The sequence below is a fragment of the Carassius auratus genome, chromosome 17, assembly GCF_003368295.1.
Source record: "Carassius auratus strain Wakin chromosome 17, ASM336829v1, whole genome shotgun sequence".
In the NCBI taxonomy this organism is placed as follows: domain Eukaryota; kingdom Metazoa; phylum Chordata; class Actinopteri; order Cypriniformes; family Cyprinidae; genus Carassius; species Carassius auratus.
Genome location: NC_039259.1, coordinates 24602956 through 24625624, shown reverse-complemented (window position 1 = coordinate 24625624; position 22669 = coordinate 24602956). Strand labels below are relative to the sequence as shown.

The 22669-nt window shown below is 37.8% G+C and overlaps 2 protein-coding genes across 7 annotated transcripts in view; one reads left to right on the top strand and one right to left on the bottom strand.

The window, feature by feature from the left end:
* Window positions 1-21139, top strand: part of cdc42bpaa (CDC42 binding protein kinase alpha (DMPK-like) a) — a 55565-nt gene extending 34426 nt beyond the window's left edge. The window contains exons 17-39 of one of the 6 annotated variants that reach the window (XM_026286554.1): window positions 1824-1948; window positions 3297-3402; window positions 3584-3732; window positions 4439-4530; window positions 4642-4718; window positions 5054-5092; window positions 5732-5851; window positions 6132-6191; window positions 6520-6625; window positions 6717-6853; window positions 7074-7213; window positions 7289-7370; window positions 7492-7711; window positions 8621-8683; window positions 8782-9381; window positions 10109-10206; window positions 10367-10451; window positions 10799-10922; window positions 12227-12344; window positions 12751-12933; window positions 13551-13668; window positions 15084-15244; window positions 17505-21139. In XM_026286554.1, coding sequence (XP_026142339.1) covers window positions 1824-1948; window positions 3297-3402; window positions 3584-3732; window positions 4439-4530; window positions 4642-4718; window positions 5054-5092; window positions 5732-5851; window positions 6132-6191; window positions 6520-6625; window positions 6717-6853; window positions 7074-7213; window positions 7289-7370; window positions 7492-7711; window positions 8621-8683; window positions 8782-9381; window positions 10109-10206; window positions 10367-10451; window positions 10799-10922; window positions 12227-12344; window positions 12751-12933; window positions 13551-13668; window positions 15084-15244; window positions 17505-17636 — 3135 coding nt within the window. In that variant the 3' untranslated portion in view covers window positions 17637-21139. Of the gene's footprint in view, window positions 1-1823; window positions 1949-3296; window positions 3403-3583; window positions 3733-4438; window positions 4531-4641; window positions 4719-5053; window positions 5093-5731; window positions 5852-6128; window positions 6192-6519; window positions 6626-6716; window positions 6854-7073; window positions 7214-7288; window positions 7371-7491; window positions 7712-8620; window positions 8684-8781; window positions 9382-10108; window positions 10207-10366; window positions 10452-10798; window positions 10923-12226; window positions 12345-12750; window positions 12934-13550; window positions 13669-15083; window positions 15245-15853; window positions 15929-17504 lie in introns of all 6 variants that reach the window. The other 5 variants (XM_026286559.1, XM_026286553.1, XM_026286556.1 and 2 more) reach the window with 5 other exon arrangements.
* The window catches only part of fzd3b (frizzled class receptor 3b), a 25607-nt gene continuing 23114 nt past the window's right edge, over window positions 20177-22669 (bottom strand). Inside the window, exon 7 of the mRNA XM_026286565.1 lies at window positions 20177-22410. Coding sequence (XP_026142350.1) covers window positions 22194-22410 — 217 coding nt within the window. The 3' untranslated portion in view covers window positions 20177-22193. The remainder of the gene's footprint in view (window positions 22411-22669) is intronic.

The window sequence follows — 22669 nt, the reverse complement described above, 5'->3', positions numbered from 1 at the left end:
GTACTTATAAAGCACATATTCTACATCCCCAATCCTTCTAGATACCCAAACATAACAACTACCTTATGAATTGTTAATAAGCAGCAAATTAGAAGTTTGAGTTAAAAGTTGTAGTTAATAGATTTTTTAATAACGAGAATTGGACCATAATATCAAATCGTCTTTAAACATTTTCTCACTGAATGTACTGTTTCCTGCATCCTATTATAAAAGTGAAATCGGTTAAAAACTGCATTTCCAGCTGAAGTATCTCAGTGCTATTCATGTTTGGATGTTTCTTATAGCTTGTGATGAGTGTTGTCATCTTAAATCTTCTCGAATTACAGTTGATTCTCACGTATTTGTCATCCTCCCGTTCCTATATTGCTTTAGCTTATTTCAGCCTAGATTTAAATAAAGCTTTTGGTGTGCAAACAATTGTAGATGCTATACTTACATCGCTGGGTATTGTACTGTAAAATTGTACTACTATTTTGTGGCGCCCCAGTAGTTTTAGGCTTGGATACTGTGACACTACAGTGGCTCCGGGATGCTGTGTAACACTAATACACAACCCTGAAACCACAGCCTCCACCTCTCATGTTACTGAAGCTTGAAGTCACAGATTCCACGTCGCTTTTGATGTGGTGATTACGCTGAAGATGACAGGGGGCTTCACGTCTTAGTGGTCAGCGTTGATGCTCTTTGTTAAAACCAGAAATGAATTCTGGGTATCGTTTCTGAGCGCTTCAAACAGTGTGTAAAGCACACAGAGTGGTTCAAAGAAAGGCTTGTAGTGTGTGTGTGTAGCGGTTTCGTAGTTCTCAGCGAGCCTGACGGCAAAGCTAGAGATGTTTAGAGAAGAACCCTTGGAGGGCAACACTCAGTTGTGAAAGAAAGAAAACATGCCGTTGTCATTTGCGGACTAAAATGTTGCGGTCTTCCATGAGTCCGTTGTGCTGAAGAGATGGTCCACCGTGCCAATGTTTTACTGGGAAGTCAGTCAGCATCCTCCCGCTTTGTAAGCACAGGAAAATATGCTGATCAACAGACAGGAATCTGGAGCTCTTTTCCCGAGGACCACAGCGAAGGTTCAGTGCTTCGGTCAGAGCGTAGTGTTAAATGAAAACCTCGGATAATGCAAGCTTAGCTAATTATAGGGTGGTCAACCTCACCAGCTCTTGCTTAAGACAGAGAGTGTGTCTAAATCAGATTGACTGGATGCATGTACTAGCAGACGTGTTTACTGTGGACTCAACCGAGTCCTTGCAGATGGAGGGGGTCATGCTTATTCATGAGCGTTTGGTGGTTACGGTATTACGTTGACACGGGTGGCTTTGCATGGTGGTCCATCCAGCAGGCTCTGATCAGAGCCAGTCGCTGTCTCTCTGGTCCATATAATTGCATTTGGCCCCTCAAATTGCTGTATTGGTTTGTGATTTTCTGACATGGTAATGGACATGTTTTCGAGCTTGTTGTGTTACATGGATCGTGCTCAAGTGAAAGCCTCAAATGAGGATTGGTGAACAATTTAAAGCTGCAGTCCGTTACTTTTGCCGTTTTAGAGGTTAATAAACAGAACTACATGCGCTAAGAAAAGAACATTGTAGCTTATGTGTATGATGAGGTAGAACCAGTCTAAAATAGTCAGAATAATAAAAACTTATTGTAGGTGTACTGTAGTGATAAGCCAAATACACGGCTTGAAAATGGATTCATAATGCACTCACTTTAAATATTCTACATTTTGACTGCAAGCTTAAATCGTCCTTGGTGAAAAAAAGGTGAATAAAATGTTGTGATCAGTAGTGTGTATGTTCAATAGCATGTTTTTGTGTGTGTAGATGATGGCTTCATTTGAGAAGTTGAGCTGCAGTCACAAACAGCTGGAGGAGGAGATGAGAGAACTGACTGATAAGAAAGAGAGTGTGGCTCACTGGGAGGCCCAGATCACAGAAATCATTCAGTGGTGAGAAACACACAACATGCACACACTCTATTAGGCCCCGTCCACACGGAGACGGAGCTTACCCCAATCCAATCTTTTTTTTTCCTCGTCTCAAGAAATGTCCGCGTCCACACGAAACCGCAAAATGATGTAGTTTACATGCCAGACCAGTATGTGGCGCTGTAATTCTGCCACAGAGATACACTAAAAACAGAGAAGACGACTTGGACTATGCTCATAAACCTTGCGCGTGGTACACAAACGAACATGGAACAATACATTTATTAATCAGTGTTAATGTTAGTTAATAAAAAGATAATCGTTCAGTGTTTGTTCATGTTTTTGATGCTGTTACGTGACGTAGAGGTGTCTGACTAGGGGGAGACGTGGGCTGATGACGTCATCGTTTCAGAAAATATACGGATTAGCCGTCCAGACGAAAACGAAAATTTATCCGCACTGGGACCCGGTTTCAAAAAATAGCGGTTTCACCTGATGAAAACGCCGGATCCGTGTGGACGAAACGCCTATCCGATAAAAAAATTGTGCGTATTCACAGAAACGCGTCTCCGTGTGGACGGGGCCTTAGACTTTGATCTGTTCTGTCCTGTGTCCAGGTTCAAATTTGCTTAGATTTGTGTTAATTGCTATCAGTTTTTTGTTAGTTCCAGTGGTAGTGAAGTTACTGTATTTTGCCTTTGCTGTGCATTGCAGGCAAGGGTTCTAAACACAAATGTATTACTAGACAGGCATAGCATTCAATATTATGAAATGCATTTTGTTAATTAACATTGAATTCACCATTTTAGACCACACATCTTAAATTGTGGCGCACTTTTGTTTTAATGGCATTTTTGCCCTCAAACCCTGGTTTACTTTTTGACCCTCTTGTAGCTTTTTATTCGTAAGATTGTCTTTTTTTGAAGTCGCTACAAGTTTTATTTTATTTTTAATCCTCAAAAATTATAGATATTCCAAACACACAATTGGCATTTACAAAAAAACTTTACTTGAGCTTTTCGATGAGTTCTTGATTCAAATTTTAATGGCTTTACCAATTGCATCAGTAAATTTGCAGGATGTACAAATCCAGAGCTTGAAGCCAAAAAGGCAAAAGTGCAAGGGTGTAGAATTGATCAGGAGTGACATAGCATTAGCCAAATACTTAGCTAGTCCTCAAGTCATTTTGTTTTGTTTTCTTTGCACAGAAGCTGAAAATCTTAACATTTAATGAAAATTTCCCAAAAAGTGGTGAAGGGTTGTGTTTTTTTTTTTTTTAGCACTAATGCAACTTATGCACCAAACCGTGGGTCCATCTAGTGGTGATGTTTTGTAAGTGCAGTTCTCAGCCTCTGTGTTTCTCTCTCAGGGTCAGTGATGAGAAAGACGCTCGAGGTTATCTGCAGGCTTTGGCCACTAAGATGACAGAAGAACTGGAAGGCCTGAGGACTGCCAGTCTGGGTGCACGTGCTACTGTAAGTGTCCTTTTGACAACTAAACTTTGATCTTGACTGTAAACTTAGTTCTTAGTTTTAGAAATGCACTGTAGCATGTGCGAGTAATGCAGTTTATTCTAAACGGCGTTCTTTTTGAACTTTAATTGTTTGCATCAAATCTTACTGTGTGTTGTAAGCCAGTGGGTGTTTTGGTTTCCAGGACATGCCATGGAAGGTGAGACGTTTGGCTAAGCTGGACATGTCTGCGCGTCTGGAGCTGCAGTCTGCACTTGATGCCGAGATTAGAGCCAAACAAACCATCCAGGATGAGCTCAATAAAGTCAAAGCCTCACATATGGCCACTGAGTGGTAAAACATACATCTCTCCTTTTTAAGCTTCCAATGGGACATACCTGTCGATAGGAAATTATTTGATAGGTGTTTTCTTGTAGATATTCTGGTGAATAGCTGTGAAGAATCAGCATTACTTATCAATGGATATGTGTTTGACCAATGTCAATATCTGAAGAACATGATGGCCAGTTCCAATTTTGTGCAATTTTGACGATCGTTTATGAGTTTTATAAATGAAGAGATTGAAATGAAAAATGCACTTAGATATCTGTTAATTCCTTAAAGTCTTAACTATTTATCAGTTTTCTAATTAACAGTTATTGATCTTATAGCAAACAAATCATGCAATTCATCCATGCAAATGTTTATTTTATTTCATTTTTTGACCTAATATTTAACTGAAAGTATCATAACTTCTCATCCCTGCAAACTTGCATTATTACAGTAAAATGTAAGCCTGGTGACATGGTGTTCTATCCATCTGATGTCAACATTGCACTCAAAAATGGTAGTAAATGTTTGCAGTGCCAAGTTGCCTTTTTTTTTTTCTCAGATCAGTATCACAACACAGAAGATCTGTCTATGCTTCCATTAATAATTCAGTAAAATGTTAATTGACCCGTTAGCCAGCATTGATGATCTTAAAAAGGCCATATGTTGGTATATTAATCAGGTTATATTATAGGCTCATCATTCTGTGTCTGATATTTTTTCTGCACAGCAAGCTGGAGGAGTCTGAGAAGAAGAAGCAGGACCTGCAGGCAGAGATCCAGAGGCTGAAACAGGAAACTGAGAGTCTGCGCACGTCCAGAGGTAAAAACACAAACATTTGAAATCAATCAGGCAAAATTTTAGTGACAGGCCTGATATTGTTAAGACGGTTTCTGCGCGTATGTAACATCTAAGTCATGTTCTGTTTTTCAGGGGTCAAGCACCAAGACTCCCAGAATTCCTTCCTGGCATTCCTGAATGCTCCGACCTCTGCCCTGGATCAGTTTGATGTAAGCATTTCAAACACTTACATGTGGCTTTAGGAACTGACTTTGTAACATTAATTTGTTCTGTCTGCTTTTTCATTTATTATTCAGGGGAAATCAGCTTTTATTGATATTTCTGTTTCCTCTCATATTCTCTTTAAATGGTTTAGTGTGGTTTAAATAACTGGGTGAAATGCATTCTCGCTTATTTCTTCTGGGCTTTTGAGACAGTAATTTTATAAGCAAGTGAGCTTGTGTGTGTGTGTGTGTGTGAATCCTGTTCTCTGTGTTCATATATTGTTTGCTCTCTTTTTATTTCTTTCTCTTCTCCTATCGGTCTGTTTTTGTCTGTGATGAAGCGCTCCACTGTCTGTGGGCCGGCCGGCAAAGGCAGACGTGTAAGCTCTTTTTGTGTATTTGGTGAAGTGGTTGAAACCTACAATGATTGGACTGTGTGACTTTGATGCATGTCTGCGGTGTTACTGCATGGCATGAGTGATAAACCCCCATTTCCCAGGGTTTTTCCAAGTACACATGCTTGTTTGTCACATTCAGGGTCCATTTCACCTCAGTTTGTCTTCATCATACACATTTGGACTACAAACTGTCACTTTCTGTGGCTAATACATATGTAGTATTTTGTTTTATTCATCTTGCACTACCAATGGAGGTTTTATTCTATACCACAACTGATGACTCAACTTCTAACTCATGTTTGCTGTTTCTAAAACTTGTCAAGCTTGGTGTGAAGAAGATGTGTGACGTTTGTGTTCAGCAGTGTTTCAGATTTCCTCATTATTCATGCTTTGCTCTTGTTCCATCATTGACATGGTGTTTGGGAATTGTTTTTAAACCTTTGTCCTGTCAAATTGCTGCTAATGTGCATGATGTGTTTTCACACAGCCTGTTGTGTTCCATGTAGCAGGCATGTCTTGGGTCTAAATGCTGTCGTTGTGTTTTCCATCTGCTGCTCATGGGTTTGTGGTATGGCTGGATCTGTTCTCTAAACATTTCCTTTTTTCTATCCTTCTCAATAGATCGACTCCATCGATAACTTCAGCCTGTCCAACACACCTTCCCGGGAGGAAGATGGACGATCCCAGGTCACGTCCCACTCTCGCTCACCCTCCACCACAAGTGATATGGAATCTCAAGAGGTGACTTTTCAAATTCTGACCCCCTTTAGCAATGCTGAATCTCTGTTTTGAACCTTAATAATGTAGAAACTTAGTATATTCCACTGCCATTGTGGATGATGCTTGTCGATGTGCATTCTGGGATTGCCTTAGCCACAATAAATGCATGGGATGCCACCTTACTGTGATGCATAATGAATCTGAAATCAGTAGGTTTTAGAACAGAGTTTCATTCATTCAGGAAAAGAGATTTGAAGAATGGTAGCATGTTGTGACTAATATCCATGACTGTTTTTAGCAGGTAGATCAGCCACAACGAGGTGCACAAACTCCCATGCGCTCTGGATACACCACACCTAAAGTAAATCAATCACTTGTTTATTTTGCTCCTACACTCTTACAAATAAAGGTCCCATGAGATTTTTTCTTTTTTTCAGAGATACCATAAAACCACCAATTTGGGTTCTCCAAATAACCTTTCAGTGAACATTTTAATAATCTAAAGAATCTTTTTGCACTGTAAAGAACCTTATGTGCATTGGAAACGTTATATGATTGTTAAAGGCTCTTCATAGAACCTTTAAGGCCAATAAATAACCTTTTCTTAAAGATTCTAGCTCCTTTTATATCAGTCAAATCCTATATTCTGATATTCTGTCATTTATAGTGTTCTAAATTTCTCTTTTTAGCCAAAAGCCCATCAGTTCGTGGTGAAGACCTTCAATACGCCCACTAAATGTAACCAGTGTACGTCTCTGATGGTGGGACTTATCCGACAGGGCTGTACGTGTGAAGGTGAGAGGTCACCACAGCAGCAGCTGAGGCTGTCATGGATATGGTAGATAGCGATAAGATTGGCGTTCACCTTGTTGTACTCCTCCTACAGTCTGTAACTTCTCCTGTCACGTGACGTGTGCGGACAAAGCTCCTGCTGTGTGTCCTATCCCAGCGGATCAAACCAAAGGACCGCTGGGTATCGACCCCCAGAAGGGCATCGGCACAGCTTATGAGGGCCATGTCAGGGTAAGAAGCTTCATTTTAAATACCCATGAAAGTTTTGTAATCATAATGAACAATTAGCAGATACAAATGTAGCTTGCAAAATGCACCAGACATAAGTTGGAAAGGTATAATTTCATCCTATAATATAAAAAAACAAAAACAGTGAAAGATGATACTGTATTGGATATATATTAGCAGATCCCAATTAATTGAGAGCTAATTCTGAGCTCTTTTCTTTCAGGTCCCCAAACCATTAGGTGTGAAGAAGGGATGGCAGAGGGCCATCGCTGTAGTCTGTGACTTCAAGCTCTTCTTATATGATCTCCCAGAGGGCAAAGCTGCTCAGCCTGGTGTCGAGGTGAACCAGGTCATTGACATGAGGTCAGTGAGGGCTTCAAAGCAAACATCTGATTTCTGTGTTTGCGTGACAGCTAAATCTCTCTCTTTTGGTTTCAGGGATGAGGAGTTTTCTGTTAGCTCAGTTTTGGAATCAGATGTCATTCATGCGAATAGAAAGGACATTCCCTGTATTTTTAGGGTGAGTATTTTTTTCCACTTTTGTTTTTAACACAACTTTATATTGATAAGTTTTATGTTGTAATTTAAAAATAAATACAGGTGATGCATTTCAAAGTTGTCCTCCTCTTCCTCTCCTGCAGGTGACAGCATCCCAGCTCTCTGCATCCAGCAATAAGAAATGCTCCATCTTGATTCTGGCTGACAGCGATCAGGAAAGAACCAAGTGGGTCGGCCTCCTGAACGAGCTGCACCGTCTGCTGAAGAAGAGCAAACTGAAAGAACGCTTTGTTTACTTCCCTAAAGAAGCGTATGACAGTGCACTGCCTCTCATCAAATCCACACAGTCAGCTGCTATTATAGGTACAGTCAACCACATGCACCAATAATCTTGGTTCATTATATTTTATATCATTCATTATATTATAGAATTATATTATTATTTATTATAATTTTATATTCATTATTTATTATTATATCACAGAACACACACGCACACACATATATATATATATATTAAATTTTTACATTTAGTCATTTAGCAGACGCTTTTATCCAAAGTGACTTACAGATGAAGACAGTGGAAGCAATCAAAAACAACAAAAAGAGCAATGATATATAAGTGCTATAACAAGTCTCAGTTAGCTTAACACGGTACACGTAGCATGGGATTTTAAATAACTTTAGAAAACAGAGAATAGAGCAAGCTAGTGTTAGAGATCTTTTCACACACACACACACACACACACAAACACACACACACACACACATACAATTGCATAATAAATGAAAATAAAATAGAATACAAAAAGATTAGAAAGGTAGTTTTTTTTAAAAGAATAGAATTAGAACTATAAATAGAATAGAAATAGAATTATAGATATATATATGTATGTGTGTTTGAGTGTGTGTGTGTGTGTATTATATAATGTAATGAATAAAACATAATAATATATAAAGGTAGTCTGAATTGTTTTTAATAATTACATGATACATTGAATGTTAGAATTTCAAAAGGGTAAGAAAAATCCTCCTTTTAGTTTTAGTGTTTTATTTTTTTTAATTTTTTAATTTTAGTTTATTTCAGACAGACAACTTAGGTTCAACACAATTGAGCTAATGTTCAACAACATATTTACATCAGAAGAAAAATCCTCCTTTAAAAAATAACAATTTACACAACTAGTCCACCACTAGTCGATTTCAGTCCAGCCTTGCTTTATTAAACTCTGCTTTCAGTTTATTTTTATCTACGTTTCTGTTTATCTGCAGATCATGAGAGGATAGCCCTGGGCAATGAGGAGGGGTTGTACATTATTCATATTACCAAAGATGGTAAGTGTATCTGAGTTTACTGTACTTCACTGTGCTGCATTCATAGGTGACTCACTGCATTTCTTTGCCACTTACTGTTTATATGTTTTTATTCACAGAGATTATCAAGGTTGGAGACAATAAAAAGGTCCATCAGATAGAGTTGATCCCATCCGAACAGTTGATCGCTGTGATATCGGGTCGAAACGGGCATGTGCGGCTCTACCCAATGGCGTCTCTGGATGACCGTGAGGCCGAGTTTCCCAAGATAGCGGAGACTAAAGGCTGCCAAACTCTGGTTTCGGGCACGATCAGACAAGGATCGCTCACGTATCTCTTTGTGTCCATGAAAAAACCTGACAAGGTGATGATCTTCGAGCTCAACAAGAGCAAAACACGTCATCGGAAGCTGCGGGATATCCCCGTCCCGGGATCCGTGCAGTGGATGGGGCTCCAGGGCGACAAGCTCTGCGTGGGCTTCCAGTCCAGGTTCCTGCGCTATAATCTTCAGGGGGATGCAACTACCTCCACCCTCCTCCACCCTGACGATCACACCCTGGGCTTCATCCAGCTGCAGAACCTGGAGGCTCTCTGCGCAGTGGAGATCTCCAGTAAAGAGCTGCTCCTGTGCTTCAGCAGTATCGGCGTGTACGTGGACTGTCAGGGCAGACGGTCTCGACAACAGGAACTGATGTGGCCTGCTACACCCTCCGCATGTCGTGAGTGACCATCTGTGTTTCTGTGGCTTGTGTTCACTTGTTTACAGTATGGTAATACCAATCCACAAGGTTCAAGATGAAATTACTGCACTTGAAATAATGCATTACATTTCCATCATCAAACGTGAACTACACAACAAGCCTAAATTTTAATACTGTGATCTGACATCTATTTATCTTATAGTCATTTATCTTAAAAAACTCTGTCGTCTTATATAGTATTATGTATTTTAATTACATAAATACAATTGTATAAAACAGTATGATATATAAAAATATGTTTAATAATATTTTTATATGTTTTTAAATATATATTATTGATACGTATAGTCTAATATAATGATATATGAAAATAATGAGGTATAATTAAAAAATTGTAGGCAAAGTAATATTTTTGGATTGTTTTGATGTAAAGTTTAACTATTTTATTTAAATAAAAAATAGATCTTGGGTTTATGTATAGTATAATAAATATTTGAAATGTACTGTATAATACATGATTTTATAAAAATAAAAAAATTCTAGGCACTCAAATTGAGAATTTGCGCCTAGTTGTAATTGCTTGCTCATAGTTTATGACAGTCATAAAGATTGTTTATTTGCATGTGTTGGAAAGCTTGCTTAATAGTTAGTGGTGTTTGTAAAGATTATTGCTTTTCACACTTAATGTTAGTGTTTTTAACAAAATTTAAAATTAAAAGAGTTTTCTGTGACTCTTGTCTTGCAGGTTATAATGCACCGTATCTGTCAGTGTATAGTGAGAATGCAGTGGATGTATTCGACGTCAACACTATGGAGTGGATTCAAACGATGCCTTTGAAAAGGGTACATTTTTCAATTATCTTTATAAATTAAAAAACAGATTATAAGAAAGACAGACGTCTTCCAGAGAGAGTTCAGAGTCTCTGAAATAAATATATACGTCGAAGCAGGTGGTAAATGAAAGTGCGGTGTGTTAATGAGCTGTGGGTCGCCTGCATTGTAGGTTCATCCTCTGAACGCTGATGGATCTCTGAACCTGCTGGGGCTGGAGACCATACGGCTCATCTACTTTAAAAACAAGACAGCAGGTGAGACGCTCCCTACAGCTGCTCATCCAGCTTCTGAATATTCTCACCCCAAGTATTTATGCATATTCAACAGGAAATAAATATGTTTCAGAGAAAGAGAAAACAAAGCTAATGCATTTTGAATAATATTTTCAATGCAGATTGTTTTCTTAATGATTTGCATGCATTAGGAAGAGAATGGGGACCAATTTGATTTCATATTGTTGTGACAATGTAAAGAACTGGCTTAAAATGCTGCGTCTTGTGAATAGTGTGCATCAGCTAATGCATATGTGATGTAACAAAGTTGTTGTTTTATGTGTTGTGAAATGTGTGTAATGCTTTGTGTTCTGTGTAATGATGTGCAGAGGGAGATGAGCTGGTGGTGCCAGAGACATCTGATAAGAGCCGCAAACAGATGGTGCGCAGTATGACGAGCAAACGCCGCTTCTCGTTCCGTGTGCCGGAGGAGGAGAGAGCTCTGCAGAGGAGGTGATGTTCAAGCCTAACAACACTAACATCTTGACTTCCAAAGGAAACCATTAACCCCTGGGGATTAAGTTTAATGTTCTTACTAATCATAATTTTATTTAGTTAATGAAGTTAATGTTCTTCTTTGCATATTTACAAAGTAGGTCTACACGATATATCAAAATCGAATGGATTTGAAGGCTGTCATTAATTTAATTAATGAGAAAATCACAGGAATTTGACAATGGCATTAAACCATATGAAAAAAAAAAAATATTATATTGTGCAGCCCATCTTCATTGATTTAAATAAATATATGCTTTAATAAATAAATGAAATACACTTTTTTTTTTCTTTTTTTACTGATTTCACTGTAAAGTGCAGCATTTATATGCATGTAGTTCATAATAGTGTTTCAGAATCAGAAAACAGCTACCCATAAAAATAAAGTTGGATGGTTTACGATTAAAAACAAAAAAAAAGAGAGAGAAATTAAGGCATAAATATAATTTTTTTTTTTATTTACTTTAAAATTACACTGTTTATTATTTATTTTACATGGTTTATTTTACAGTATTATTATAATATAATGTTTAAATTATTATTTTTATTTTCATTTCATTTTCAGATTTTGAAATAGTTAAGTTTGATTTGGTTATTGTAAACATTGTTTTATTGTTTCCCTCCAAATATGAATAGATAATAAATAATAAAAACATGAATTTAAATAAAATAAAATAAATTAAACAAAATCACCCTAAGCTTACAATTAATGAATTCATCCTTAATATAGCTATTCAAGTAACCTGTTTAAAATTTCTTTTTTATTTTTCAAATAGCGATATATATTAGACAAAAACAAAATATGTGTCATTTTTTAACGTGTAGCCCTTATATTAAATTAAATTAAATTTATGCATTTAGCAGACACTTTTATCCAAAGTGACTTCCATTGCATTCAGTCTAACAATTTTCCTAACGTGTTCCCTGGGATTCGAACGCCCAACCTTGCGCTTGCTAACGCAATGCTCTTCCACTTGAGCTGTGTGAAAAATGTCATGCAAGTTTAAAGCTGGCTGTTACAAAACACTTAAAAACGAAATAAATGAATAAACTGATTACAGTTTCAACATTGTGCAAAAGTTTCTGTGAAATGAATATGACTATTTAAAGAGGTAAACGCTGAGCCAGTTTGATAGCTCACGTTTCAGTACAGTGTGAAAGGGCCTTAACTGTAATCCAAGTTTCATGTTTGCAATTTTTCTTGAACTATTCTCGTTTTGAGAGTGTGCTGTGGGTCTCACTGCATTGTTTATGCTCTTTAGGGTGATGCTGAAAAACCCAGAAATGAGAAATAAGTTCATTTCCAACCCAACAAATTTCAACCATGTGGTTCATATGGGCCCGGGAGATGGGATCCATAGCCTGAAAAATCTGCCAATGGTAGGAGCAGCTAACAGCAGGAGGAACGTCACCTCTCATATTCTTCTCCCGCTTCTCTACGCCTCCATCCATCTGTTTCTAAGAGCTGTTTTAATGAGCATGAGCCATGTTCACAGTTATTATTTGCGATTTATAGATGAGCTTGATTGAAAGACAACATAAAACCACATTTGACTTTTTTTTTTTTTTTTTTATGTGAAGCTGCTACAGTTTTATTTCCTTTAGAATAACCCACATTTATGAAGTAGGGTCAATTTTGCTTTTATGTTGTCTTTTAAATGACCTCACCTCTTCCTCTTCTTATTTACACCAGTACTGAGCAGAAAACTGTTGCATGCATCTCTATTTTTTCGTTCTTTTTCCTCCATCTCTCTCTATATCTGCTCCTCCTGGGTTTCGGCTGCAGCCCGGTTCTCCTCTCCCCTCTCCTCATCTGCGCCTCATCTCCATCCCTACAAGCTTTGAGCATGTCTGTCACATGACTGTCACCTCTGCTGACAACTTCCTGTTCCAGGACTCCTCCCCTCTCTCCTCCCACTCCCTGTCCCTCAGCTCCGCCCCCGGGACCCCCGCCTCCATCTGCTCTCTGGTAGGACCAGAGAGACATACACAGATACACTCCATCTGTTCTCTGAAGAGGACATGCATTAGCTCACTTTCAGATTCTTTAAACAAATCTGTTCCAATTTTTTTCCACCTGCATCAGTTACATGTAATATTCTCAATTTACAATCTGATTCTTGCATGCTAAATCATCCCTCCCTTCATTTTTATTTAATTTCTAAGCTTTATTATTAAATGTATATATTGGCAATTAAAAAAAAATTGAATGCAAATTTAATTTTGTTTATTTTATTAATTTTTATTGTTAATTTAGATAATATGGATATTAGTATAAGTTATATATTTAATATTTATATTAAATATTAATAATTGTATTAAATAGAAAGTATGACCTCAAAGCTAACAGATATTGTTTATAAGCTACAAGAAACTTTTATCTTTTCATGGGGTTTCATACATGGGAACGAAGGATTGTGTGTTCTGCTTGTTTTATGTAGATAATTCAAAAACTGAGAAAATAATTGCGTTTCCCCCTCGTTATATAATTTAAGATTATGTACGGTCTACCCCTGCTTTGTAAAGTTATTGATTGTTTTATTTCAGTAATATGTAAGAGATTTTTTCTGTGTTTTTGTTGCTCAGAATGTGCGTCCTCAGGAGAGCCGTGGTGTCCTGGGAGCATCCGTCAGTATCCCCTCCATCAGCAAGGCCAGGCCTGAACCGGGACGATCTATGAGTGCCAGCAGCGGCCTGGGCACACGTGAGTACTGAAAGATGTGTTCATAGACAGAGATATGGGGATTTTAGTTTTTCCTTTCTCTATAGAGAGTGTAACAAGCTCTTGGTGCATAAAGAGGATCTGTAAAGTTGCAAAGACTGAAGTCTCAAACCCAAAGAGATATTCTTTATAACATTTAAGAGTAAACCACAATCACATAAAACGGCTCATTCAAACACGCACCCACATGTCTACGTCACTATGTGGGAAGATTTGCACAACACCGCCCAAATGTTCACACAAAGAAAAAAGCAATGTATTTACAGCAATGTTGCAGAACAGTTCAACCCAAATATTCAGGACTGTTTCATGTGTGAGTATGCTACAGCCGTTGTCTGTTTCTATAATGTGCAGCAATTCAGCCTTTGCAAGGACAATCTGTTTACATATTTAAAGAATTTGCCACTGATGATTTAAATGCGAGTTTGAGCAGTGTAGAGTAGCGCTTGTTGTTTGTCATTTCTCCGATCACAAATGCAGACATGGTTTTATGTTTACACAATGTGATACGCAACGCAATGTGTAAAAAGAGAGTACAAGTCATTATAATCAGTAATTATGTCCCCACTGGATGCAACAAATGCCTTGTTTGTGATGGGTTTTATTGGACACAAGGCATCACAGTATAGTAAGGGGTGTAACATTTCCGTCAAACGCTTGAGGCATTCGGCCATCACAATGCACTGAATAGCTAGCCAATCAGCTTACACCTCGCTTTTCAGAACGATGAGCTTTGTAAAAAATCTACGTGTTTCAGAAAGGTGGGGGATATAGGAGAAACAATAATGTACAGTATTTGGAAAATAATGTGTTTCTTGAACCTTAAACCACATAAACACATTGCATCGCACCAAATGCACAAAATAATGTTCTTTTTAGCAACATCATTTCTCCCCTTTAAGAGAGAAAAAACAAGTTAAATTGGACATTTAGAACAACAGTGCCTGTTTTATAGGACATAAGCCTAATATTCAGTTTGGGTTACAAATATGATATTTTGAAAGTAAATTAAAAGTGACGTACATGTTGTCAGATGGGTCATTTTGTTGTTTAGGGACATTTGAATATAGAACAGCTGATGAAGAACTGACAAGTTCTGTTTAATTTCGTTTTGACCTTTCGTTTTGAAATTTTCAAACTTTTGAATGTTCAGACTGTATTTAGAATTTTCAAATTGTCTTTAGAACTTTCGATCTGTTTTTTGAACTTCCAAACATTTTTTTTTTATGCTCTAACTTTACAACATTCTTTTTGAGTTTTTGGACACTCTTTTGAACTTTCGGATGTTCCTTTTTTTACTCTGAAATTTAACGTTTTTAATTGATATTGGGCCAGACATAGTGTTGTTCAAACTTTTCAGGTCTTTAAGATCCGTTGATGTCTGTTCCATATCCCAGGCTCCTCTTCTCAAAATGGCAGTGCACTGAGACAGGACCCCTCCGTTGGCAGCTACGGTTCCACCAAACGGCAGATGACGTCACCTTCTGATGGCTCGCTGTCGTCCGGAGGAGGCATGGACTGCGGGGGTGATGCTCCCCTGTCCCAATTTGACAGAGAGGTCAGTACCAGCAACAGTTGTCAGTGCCTGCTTTTCCAGATGCCTTTAGTTTCTGAAAACACTCTTAAAAATACCTTAACGTATTTGAAAAACTAGACTTGTTTATTGCTAAAAAATATGGCTCCCTATGGATAAAATAAATGCTACTGAGATCTGTAGTCATGTGGAAATGTTTCAATTTTACAAATGACAAGTCCAGTGGGATTTCAAAAGGTGTATTATAGTGTTCTTTTTGTGAATGTTGATTTAACATTCATACAACCTCCAGACTGATCAAAGCAGGTAAAAGTTTCACTCCTGGAGCTCTTTGTGCCGCTGATCACCGCTAAACTATATAGAGAGCACTAAAAGTGTGTTATACAATTCCAGGCATCCATTCTGCTTCACCTGCAAAAATGTGTTTGGAGGGTCTCTATCCTCTCTTTCTCACGCTATATGCATGTGTTGAGTGTGTGAAGTGACGCATATCCACAGATTGAGGTGTTGACCTGCTAACACTCCTCCCACACACACACACACACACACATGCAGTCTGCATCTCAGCCCCACGTTTGACTCAGTGCACATCGACTCCATAATGACGTGTGGGTGCTGTGTGTGACTCTTTAGTGTCCAGGAGTGTCAACCACAGAGAAGACCCCTGATCTGAAAAGGGCTTTAAGGACCCTGCTTAGTAAGCTAAAGGTAACATACATGACCCAGCTCCCCCAGATCTGAACCCTGTAGCTCCATCCTAGACCTCAGATGGAGGAAATGGGTTAGTTGAGTTGTCTCCTTGTTAAAAGCGTGTTTGATCTGTGTAGGTGGTGGGAACTGTACAGCATTTGCTAGCTTTAGTAATAGCATTAATGTATCATTATAGCACCTTTTACCCATCCACTTTATATTATGAAGAGGAGGATTGATGTCGTGGTTGTTCAAGCTAGTAATAGACCGTTTAATGGGATGCTGTTTGGGTATTTAGAGATGGCCACGTCAACCAATAAATGTGCCAACAGCTAAGAAAATGGATCAATATTTTCAGATACGGTTTAAGTAAATTTTGAGTGTGCAGTATGCATACTTATGCAGTAAAGTATCTTATTTTTAGCAATTTTGATTGGTCATTTCAATTTGTTTTCTAGTTTTAACTTTTCAGTATTTATACCACAGTTACAGCATTTATCTTTGAATATAACAGACGGACCAGAATAGTCACAGCTACTACTAACTAGGAAATTAGTGATGTTGAGTATTAAATTAAAGGGAAGAATTTAGAGACATGTTCTTAGAGATTTTAACTGGATTTAGCAGTCCAGTGAGACTTCACATGAAACCACCACCTCAGTTAAGTCTCTTACATTCCTCATCTTTAAAGCACTGTCACTACAGCCTTCAAAGCCATACTTCTAATGAATTCAGCACCTTCAATAATACATTTCAAGGCAATTACAGTTGGACATCAAATCTTTTGAAGTGAGCAATATCCCTGATATTATGCAAAAAGCACTTTTTCCTTTTTTTTTTTTTAATGATTATTTCTAAATGTTTTTGAAAGAAGTCTGTATATATTTAATCAAAAATAAAGTAAAACAGTAATTTTGTGAACTATATTACAATTTAAAATAACTTTTCCATGAATATATTGTAAATTGCTATTTATTTCTATGTTGAAAAGCTGAATTTCCAGTATCATTACTCCAGTCTTCAGTGTCTCACGATCGTTCAAATCATTATCATGTGCTGATTTGTTGCTAAAGAAGCATTTCTTATTACTAATCCTGAAACCTGTTGTGCTGCTTTAATATTTCCGTGTAAACAGTGATGCATTTCAGGACTTGAGGATTTTCAAAATATAAATAGAGAAATAAAAAAAAAATAGAATGTTTAAATGTTTTTTTTTTTTGTAACGTACATTTTTACTCTCACTTTCAATCAATTTCATGCACCCTATTTATTAAATAAATAGTGTGAAGAAATCATAATATTAATTTGTTTAAAAAAAATCTTCAAACCTTTACTATTTATTCTAATTACTCATATGTGTGTCTGGTCACATGATCCCAAACAAGCTTCTTTAACTCCATCTAGTCATTCAGACATTTCACTCACTTTGAAAATGTTGATTTGAACATCTCTATTTAACATCCTTATAAACATATCATTGATTAGTTTTGGCCTGAAAAGACTGATGTTTGACCGAAATAGACAAGAAAACCTAAAGTCTACAGAATTAAAACAAAGCTTAGTCACTAACTTTTCCCTCTTGTCCTAACTGTAGGACTCAGACTCTCCACGTCACTCCACAGCCTCCAACAGCTCCAACCTGAGCGGCCCACCGAGCCCTTCATCCCCTCACAAGAGCAAGACTCGGTCTTTGGAGCGTGATGATCACATGGGCTGGGAGACATGAGCCCTGCCCTCTTCCTTCTGACTTCCTGTGGGGCCCAGAGAGAGTCAGGCATATACCTGTGACCGAGAGCTGACTCCTTATACATCATATTCCCAAACACGCCACTGGGCCCAGATGTGTGTGTGTTTGCATGTATTGGTGTGCATATGCATTACACGTGTGATTGTTGTACACACACACACACATTACTGTGCACCTTACATCCCTATTGAATGGACCCATCACCAATGTTCCTGTGTTGGATGGGGGAACAGACCACTGAGTGTAGCTCATCACCTACCGCCACCGGTGTGGACGCGGTCAAAAATGACAAACACAGAGCTTTAACGTGAATTTATCTGTGTTTGTTGACAAGTGTGCCTCATCTAACACAAGAAAAAAGTCTTAATGGACCGGGGGGATATTACTTTAAACACATAACACTAAAGATCATGAAAACATTCATTGAGGATCATGGGAAACTGTTCTTGGCATTCCATTCCATGTGATAAAACATGAACACTTCAATTGAGCTCAGCCCCAATCGATAGAGCGGCACTACTGTATAACTCAGCCTCTACCCTCCAGTGCCATGCTGACCATCACAGTCAGAGGTCAGAGTTCAAGAATAGATTCTGAGTTCAATAATGTAAATAGAGTTTAAGTAGAGTATAATATATATTCTGTTGTTAAATAAGTGACTTGGCTTTGAGAGAGGCTTCTTCCATGTCAAGGTTCTAGTCAATTATTCAGAAATTTTGTCAATTTAAGCATTATTTTGTCAAGATGATAGTTTTTCATAATTCCACTAAAATTGTCAAGACTTGCAAGGGAACACTACATAAAAAAATTGGGTCTCATTCATAAAACACATAGAGAACAGTTTTTGTGTAAATTGTTCGTAAAGCCATTCTTTTTTACAATTTTCCATCGAATATGACGTAAACAAGCTTGCAGTGAAAATTTTCATAAAAACATTGCTGTGTAAATTGTTGCATTCACATTCATAAAATCGGTTTGTATATTATTGAACTGAAAGCAAGGTATATTGTTCATAAAACAATTATTGTAAACTTTCACATTGAATGCAAGATTTACAAGCTTGCAATAACATTTTATAAAACCGTTCTTGCATAAATTGTCACATTCAATGCAAGATTCACAAGGTTGCCATTAAATTTCGCCACAAGGTCTTAAATCAATCATACGTAAATTGTCGTTTGAACAAGACTATCATAAAATTGTTTAAAATAATTTTTGAGTGAATTGTTGCATGGAATGTGAGATAGAGAAAGCTACAATGAAAATGCTTGTTAAAAAAACATGGTGTACACTTGAATTAAATACAATATTCCCGAGGGTGGCAGTCTTAAATTTAGTGCATCGTTGAATGAAATTTAAATCAAGCAATATTTAACAAAACTGACGCAAGAATGTTTCCTAAGAACAATTTACATGAAAGCAGTCTCCTAGTGTTTCATGAATGTTGTTGCATATTGTGAGCAAGATCTATCATTCAGACAAATCAAGATATGTAAACACGTACAGTCATGTGATCATAAATAAGCTGTTGTGCTGAATGTAACCGAGATTCACTGCAGCCTTGTTCATGTTACTCTTGCCTACATCTGTGCTTCACGGTTCTGTTACCGAAGCAATAATGCTGTTTCCAAAGACGTTTTTTCTTTAAATATTAATGTCAGTTGTTATTCGTTTAGTATTTTATTTTGTATTTTATAATTTTGTTTTCCAACTCACAAAAACCAAACTTTGCCTAAGGTGTACATGTGAATATAACATGTAGAGTAACCTGGAACACTAGATTCAGAGCGCAAACCATAAACTCATCAGGTGGAGCATTTAAAGGGCTTCAATACTTCCTCTAACACATAATGGATAAACTGGGACCCCGAGGACCAGCCGGAGATTAGGTCATTTGATATTAATATAAATAAATCGAGGACGTACAGTAAAGCTGCTGTAGTGATGTTTTAAACATGCAGGGTCAGACTATCAAACATCCCTGAACCTCAGAATACCTCAGATTAGAGAGCAAAGCCATTACGACTCCTACAGAACCTCATCAGCACAACAATTTCAGCTGTCCCTCTGTCCGGTTACATACACTAAATGGCATTTAGGAATTATTCACATGCATTACTGCTTGCTTTTGCAAAGCATATTTATAACGCTCATTGTATATCTAGATGCTGTTCTGAATTCCCAAATATTCCAGATTGTTTTTAGGAATAGCTCACTCAAAAATCGAAATGTACATTTACTCACCGTTATGTTTTTGCAAACCTTTATAGCTTGCTTTGTCCAATAAAGTTAGGCTGAAAGTAGTCAGATTGTATTAGCTAAAATGTGTTCTGTAATAGATAACATTGCTGATTACAATTTTTATCTTGTAATTTGGAATCAGTAATGGACTACACTTTGTAGCCCGTATTGTATTATTATTAATATTTTTCAAAAAACAAATGTTACTTGAAATTACTCTTAACATAAAAATATGATAACAAGAGTAAAGGTTTGGAATGACGGAATAGTTTTTTTGTTTTCTGAGTGAACTATTCTTTTTAAAGTACGCTGAAAAAATGTATGACCTTTCAGTATTGAAGCACATCCAAGTACAAAAGTAATGAAAGTTTGTGCATATGTAACTGTGGTTTTATTAATTCTAGTATTGCCAGCATTTAGTATGTTTCATTATATGCAAGCACTATTGAAACCTTCACTGTGGAGCGAACTCGGCACATACATTTTACAATGAGCTCAGATATCACTCGGGACCTTAGTTAAGCATTTGCTCAAATCCATGATCATGGTTAACTCCAAACAAAAAAATAATATTCATAATACAGGTTTATTCTAATAAGGCTGTAACGGGTTAGAAAAAAATTGCCAGGGTTATGGTATTAACATGAACAGGAAACCTGTTTGAAATGTTCTCAGGTATGTTAGAACCAATGATTATATGTTTGCATGGAGGAGATCGAGATGGTAGAAATGACAAGACGTCGTTTGATCTTTAGGACTGTTACTTAGTACAGAATAGACCAATATTAGAACGGGAGGTGCCTTAGTTTTCTTAGATCAGTGTAAACTGGTCAGTGTAGGTAGAATGAGAGATGATGACTGGAGATTTGTTAAAAGACACATTCACACTTGCATTTCACATGAGGATTTCGTTTGCCTTGTTAGTGAATTGCTACTTCATATCATATATAATTTCTTCTTGATTTTGATTTTTGTAAGACTGTGTACAGATTTGCATGTCATAGGTGTAATCACTTGTTTTAAGGACTGTACGGCTGAATTGTTTTATTTTTATTGTATTTTATTGAATGGTTGGGACGTGAACATGAATTACTCCATACTGCAATGTAGACCTTTTCTTATTTCTTTTTTTGCACAAGTGTATTTAAGGTGGAGTACTGTTATTTGTATTGGTTTGGACACCACTTTTCACATGGAAAGCTTATTATCGGACTATTTCAATAAAATTGGGAACTACAAAACATCTTATTTATTTTTTACAAAAGCTTTATTTGAAATCTTGCATGACTCTATGACTGGATTTAATGCCTACACATTCAACAGATAGCCACAGTTAAAGTGCTATATTGTTCCTCATTAGTTAAGTGGACAGAAGAGTCAAGCATGAAAATCTGGGAAAGCGAAGGCAAAGGTACAGTAGAAGCAGTAACAGCGATCAGAAAAACAGCTTTTACAAAGCACAGGTCCAAAGTCACATGTTCAGGCACTGAGTACCACTGTAATCTCATCCAACACGTAAACAAAAACACTCAACTTCACGTTTAAAGCGTCGTAAAACAGCAGGATTCATGACAATTCAACATGTGTCTATGTTCCATGAACATGGTGCATGAGCTCTGGCCTGCTGAAATATTCATGACGCAACACTAGAAAGAAGCACCATTTACAAAGCTTAAGACTCCTGTACACATGGGCGGAAAAGCATCTGTGTGTAAGATGATGTTCTGAAAGTGTAATGTGACACGAGTGTGGGGAGGGCAGTGCGATCCGATGTGATGAGGTAGGCAGCCGTCAAGCGGCCGAACAAAAAGCACATCAGGTGTTGGTGAGGACTCTGGTACGTCATTCCCCCATGCCTTCTCAACCAAACTACCATCAGAAACTAAATACAGCTTGCTAGAGGCACAAAGCCACTGATCCTCCCTCTCTTTGAACCATCCTTCGGCTTTCAAGGGCTTGAAACCTGATCTCTAATGGGACAGTCATCAGTCTTGAAGCATCGTGATCCATTAACTCTGGGTTGTGTGATGGATGTAATGGGGAAAATCTCCCGTCGGACAGCTGCGGCCCGTCCTGATGTTGCTTTATCACATGCAGTAAACTTCATCTGGCAGAACTTCGCAGTGAAAACATATCTTTTACTCAGGTGCGCCACTAATGGGACAAATCCAGAGGACAGCTCTGTCAAAACACATGCATTGAGTTTCTGACTCCCCTGCTGCTGCCAAAAACAGATCTGTCTGTTAGCAGCTACAGGACAGGGACTCTCCCGTTCCTCTCGTGTCGGTCTCTGGGTTACGCACTTGTCCCGTCCTCCTCCGCCAGGCGGTTCACACTGGATGTGTGCGTGATGTTAGCGGCCGGCGCGTCGCTCAGGTCTCGGGCGCTGCCGTGTCTGGACTGGCTGTCGAGGCAGTGAAGGCTGCTGTGATGGGACAGCTGCTCGTTGAGTCGCGGCGTGCTCCCGTATGCTGGGCGTTCCTCCATGGCTCTGTGGCTGGAGGGGGTGAACCTGCGTTCAAAGGGAAAACCCAAAGCTTATTTGAGTTCAGGCTTCTTTAAACATATGTCTACGTGTCTAAACAAGCACAGCTATATGACAATCTCTGAGGAAGCTCAACAGACACGCATTAGAACAGAGGTTACAAAGTTGGGGTCAGTGGCACAGAAAATGTTATATATATATACATATATATGCATTTCATATGTATATAATTAATTATGACATGCATAATAATACAAACACATGTATACACTTATTATATAATTAA